This window comes from Malurus melanocephalus, unplaced genomic scaffold, assembly GCF_030028575.1.
Source record: "Malurus melanocephalus ecotype Western Australia unplaced genomic scaffold, MMel_1.1 scaffold_718, whole genome shotgun sequence".
Classification (NCBI taxonomy): domain Eukaryota; kingdom Metazoa; phylum Chordata; class Aves; order Passeriformes; family Maluridae; genus Malurus; species Malurus melanocephalus.
Window position 1 is genome coordinate 235,607 of NW_026623950.1, and position 4,824 is coordinate 240,430.

The 4,824-nt window shown below is 37.2% G+C and overlaps 1 protein-coding gene across 1 annotated transcript in view; it reads right to left on the bottom strand.

Moving 5' to 3' along the window:
* The window catches only part of SPIC (Spi-C transcription factor), a 7,516-nt gene extending 3,510 nt beyond the window's left edge, over nucleotides 1–4,006 (bottom strand). The window contains exons 1-4 of the mRNA XM_057384551.1: nucleotides 3,977–4,006; nucleotides 3,279–3,372; nucleotides 2,303–2,415; nucleotides 1,238–1,346 (exon numbers count right to left, since the gene is read on the bottom strand). Coding sequence (XP_057240534.1) covers nucleotides 1,238–1,346; nucleotides 2,303–2,415; nucleotides 3,279–3,372; nucleotides 3,977–3,979 — 319 coding nt within the window. The 5' untranslated portion in view covers nucleotides 3,980–4,006. The remainder of the gene's footprint in view (nucleotides 1–1,237; nucleotides 1,347–2,302; nucleotides 2,416–3,278; nucleotides 3,373–3,976) is intronic.
* Nucleotides 4,007–4,824: the final 818 nt, after the last annotated feature.

The following is a 4,824-nucleotide window of genomic DNA, read 5'->3' on the forward strand; positions in this document are numbered from 1 at the left end:
CCCCACAAACCGAAACAGCAACTTGTGGTAATTCATTGCCTGAAGTCTTTAAAATGCAACTTTTCATCACCTCATCCATGGAAGACACTTTAAATGCAGGATTTGGGTCCTCAGCTCTGATTGTTTCATCTACAGTTCTGTTCCTAAAGGGCCACACTATTGCTGGTGCACAGAAAACCTCTCCTGGTCTCAATAAGAAACTAAGGGGACTAAATTTATTTATTATAGTGGAAATAGTCCCCTAAATCACAATTTCTGGCAGGAATATCACCATGGACACAAAGAAATCTGTGAGAGGACATAAAATAACCCCATAAGAAGGTAATAGCAATAGTAATAGCAGTAGTAGTAGCAGTAGTAGAGTAGTAGGAGTAGTAGTAGTAGCTATTAAGCAACAGAGACCATAGTGTTCAGCATCAATGGGAAGAAACAACACCAAAAATTGACGTCACGTGCTTAAAGTCGAGAAAAGGGGATTTCAAGAAGCAGCAAAAGAATCAGGAAGCTTCTTAAAAAGACCCTATGGTCAAAAAATGGTACAACAGCCCCGAGTGGAMATCTCATCCAGCAGTTACGGAAGGGATGCTGAGTCCCTCCCCTCCTAAAACAACCAAAAAAGAATGAATGCAATAAAAAAAATCAAATACTGCAATGACCAATGTCACATGAACAATTCTTTGCAAAATAGATATCCATTCAAGTAAATTCAGCCAAAAGGAGCAGAAAAATAGCCATAAAAAAGGACGCTGGAAGTGACAAAAGGTAAAAGGTGATTTTAAAAGTAAAGAAAGAAAGGGCATAAAGTCAGGTGTGCAAAAATCTTCATGTATGTAAAAAAAACCATCAAGAAAATCACAGCTTGTTGGACCTCATGGAATAAAATAAGCAGTGTAAGTGGATAAAGATGTTATTGATAGCTAAATTTACTTCTCTGCATCAGACTTCATCCCAAGTGAAGTGAAAACAAATCTCTGGTTTGTTTTTCCATGTGCTAACAAGGACAGAATAAGTTAATAATAAATTTATCACATCTTGCAAGATTTAGCAGATGGGAATTGAACACTAGCAGTTGCATTGTAGTCATTATTAAATGTTCACATGTTTTTTCCTGTTAAAAGTAAAAAAAAATAAAAAGTAGGAAAAGGAGAAASCATGATTTGCTAAGAGATATTTTTGATTTTTTTTTTTTTTTTTAAGTAGCGTAATGCACACATCAAGATAAGATCATTCTACAGACCTTTCCCTGCTTTTGGCTGGCCAGCAGCAGTGTGCATCACTTGACTCTCTGGAGTGTTCTGCAGTGTGTGGTAGACAGTCTCATCTGCATAAAAATCCGCTGCACTGCTCTGCAAGAATTAAGACAATAAAAAATTACCAACAGAACACATTTTCTGAGTACAAAGGAACTTGTAATTAATTGCCCGAAGCTTTCATAATGCAGCTCTTTATCACCTCATCCCTGGAAGGATTTTCTCAGCCACAGAGGCACTCAGTGAGGCGCCAGTAACCGGCAACACTAATTTATGTCCAGGAATAAGAGGAGAAACTGAGAGAGAAAACAACACAAATGCCTCGCTCTGGACCTTCAACCCTTCCACTGGAAGAGGATGAGGAGCAGTTTTCAGAGTCAGGAAAAGCCAAGGGCCACCTGGACAGGGGCCCCTTCAGACTCTGCAGTTCCCACCCCACGTTGTTGTCAATCTGCTGGTTGAAAATGGGTTTTTGTGGATAATTTCACCTGAAATGATGTCCCCTGCAATAATCATTYTCCATCATCCCTTGGAGAACACGCTCACAGGTTTTTTTTAGGCATTCATACAAACTCTAATGGCTGAACCTGAGCTCACAGTCCAGATAACACTGGCCTTTCCAGAGCTTTTAAAGCAAACTGCTGTTGGGGAAATCAAAGTTATGGTACTTTTTCACAGTGGTAGAAGCTACAGCTGGAAATTGTTGTTCTCTGCCTGYTCCCAAGCAATACAAAGAAGCCCCTTCCCTTGTACCTATTCCCTGGTAGATTTGCTTGTTGGTTGTCAACTTTGGTGACGAACCACAGAAAACACCAGAAGCAAACAGCTGACTCATAAAAAGATACTATCAATCACATTTTGCACATTTGCAATCATATTTCTCAAAGTGAATTTCCCATATTCAGTTTCATCCGAATCATTCCTGGCTAGACCAGATTTCTGTTGGTGTTACCATAATGATTTGCATCAGAAATCCCAACCAATATTCCAATATTCCAATATAAGCAATATTCCAGTTATGTCTGACTGTTATTAGCAATGATTTCACTCACAATCACGTTCCTCCAGCTGTACCCTCGCTCCTCCACAGATGGTGCTGGGCAGTAACTGGGGCTTGCTCGGAGGTGGTGGTGATGGTTGATCATGGTCAGGCAGTTTTTATAACCTGGGAATTGGGAGGGGGAAGAAAAAACTGAGTAAAAGCAAGAGAAGAATGAAAAAAAAAAMCAAACCAAAACAGCAGCAAATAATTTAACATGCTGCTGGGCTTATCAAAAAGCATTTATCCTGTGGCTGCCTTCTAGATAATAAAGTGTCCAGAGCGAAGATCTTCCACATCAGAAGATCATGCAGTGAAATCTGCACTGCTACTGCTGATCACACCCCTGGGCTGGTTTTGTTAGCCTGCACAACGAAAAGCAGTTTTTTTAAGATGAAACATCAGGTATTTCATAGCATCATGCAATTGTTTGGTTACTAGATAACAGAGCGACAAATAGATCACCAGACATATTAATTTGGATCTTTGTAGCCTTGTAATACATGTAGAAAGGAAAAGGCACTGTCAGGCAGTGACAGTTATATTTTATGCATTAGTGTACAAAAAAATTAAATGAGGAAATTAATTTTACTTACTGTTTTCCCTTTTTTTTTTTCTTTTGCAGTGGGTTTGATGGCACAGCAGAAGGGTGTTTTGATATTAAAGCATTAAAATTGGAAAAAGGCTACTGCAAAACAGTCATGTACCCTCTGATTACAGGAAAACTGAGCTCAGTGCTGGACTGGTGCTGGGGGAGGGTGAACAGGGCCAGTCCAACATTTTCCCTGTGCTGTGACTTGGAACACACTCACCACACTGGGCAGTATTAATGGAGGGGTGGGAAACCTCTAAATATTCTCACCCCTTTTCATCCTCCCAAAATATCCCATTAATCCACTTTTGGGATATTAGTGTCCCAGCTGTACGGTTCAAGAGGTGCTTGCCTGTGAAAATCCAAGCTGGGAAATGAAGTGGAATAAGGGTTTTACCTGGTGGACACTGCATTTCTCTGTCAGAGTGCTGCTGCAACACTTCCAGAGCATCCTCGAAAGCCTGGCCCAGCACATCGTGGTCAGCAAAGCTCTGCAAGAACAATTTTCTGTCAGGACCCAGAAAAGACCAGGCTGCATCTTTCATCAATCAGCCAATCCTAAATAAATACAGAGATGGTGTGGAATACACATCCTCCTGGAATGGATCTTTGGCAAGCACTGAGGAATTTCCATAATTTTTTACTATAATGAGAAAGTTCTCGCTCCTTTGAAGTCAGTGGGACAATTCACAAAGGTCACAAAACTCACTCAGTCAAATATTCCAAGGTTTATTTCCTTATTTTGCAACAGAAGGTTACATAAAGGGTGCTATTGCTGCTGGGGAGTTTTGTAGTCTGTAATACAGATGTTTGTATCACTTGTGTAATGTAATTCACGAAGCCGAGTTATCTTTCAACAATATTGACATAAAAATCATAATTACACATAATTTCTGAAGCACTTCTGCAGAGAAAATGCAGCATTATGCCACGACAGGAATCCAGGGGTTGATTTTCAGAAAACTGTTTTTCATACTTTAAGAACATTTTGTTTTAAAAAGCTAAAAATACCCTCAAATTTGAGTTTGACTGAGTCTTCTGTAGCATATTTGAAACACTCGATAACAAAAGAGAATAAAGGCATTGTAGACTTACCATTATTTAGATATCAAGACTTGAGTCCTGTTTAAAAGAACCAAAATTTTTAAAATTGTATGCTTCAAAACAAAAAAAAAAAAAACCCATATATTTCTGAGTATAAATAGAACTAACTAAATGAAACAGCTCAGTATTATTTACATTATGAAGTAAAATATTTTAATAACACAGATAAAACGGATTTATCACTACAAGGTGGTATTTAAATTAAGTACATGTGACATCATATTTTGTTTTTTTAAATATTAAATATTAAATATTAGAGGATTTGGGATGTAGCCTCCTATTTTCCTTCCCCTCCATTTCTGCTTAAAGTGTAAAATCACCAAACACAAATTCTAAATTTGATAGCAATTTTTACAGCAATTATTATTTCAAAATTGTACATATAATGATCAACATACCAGTATTTTACTCATTAGATACTAAATATTTTTAAATATTTTATCTTTTAAAACAAATTTTAAGTTTTAAAATAAAATTTTAAAACATTGTGTGTGCTTTTTTAAAAGACAAAGGAGAGACAAGATGTATAAATATTACTGAGGAAGAATTGAAGAATTTTATCCAATATTAATCACAAATGTTCCAACCTGGGAATTTAGCCTCAGCTAAGTATGTTGTGTACCATCACAATCTGGAAAAGAATTTTTTAAAAGAATTTTATAAGATTTTTTAAAATCTTGAAACCAGGCATACATAGTGAAATCCTAGTGATCCAGTAAATTGATCTCATCGAAATAAGTGGTTTTTTTTTTCTCTGAGTATGGTGCAAAAAGTATTTGAATGATCTGATCTAAATSTATGCTAAAACCAGAATGGGTCACATTAATCCTTCATCTGCA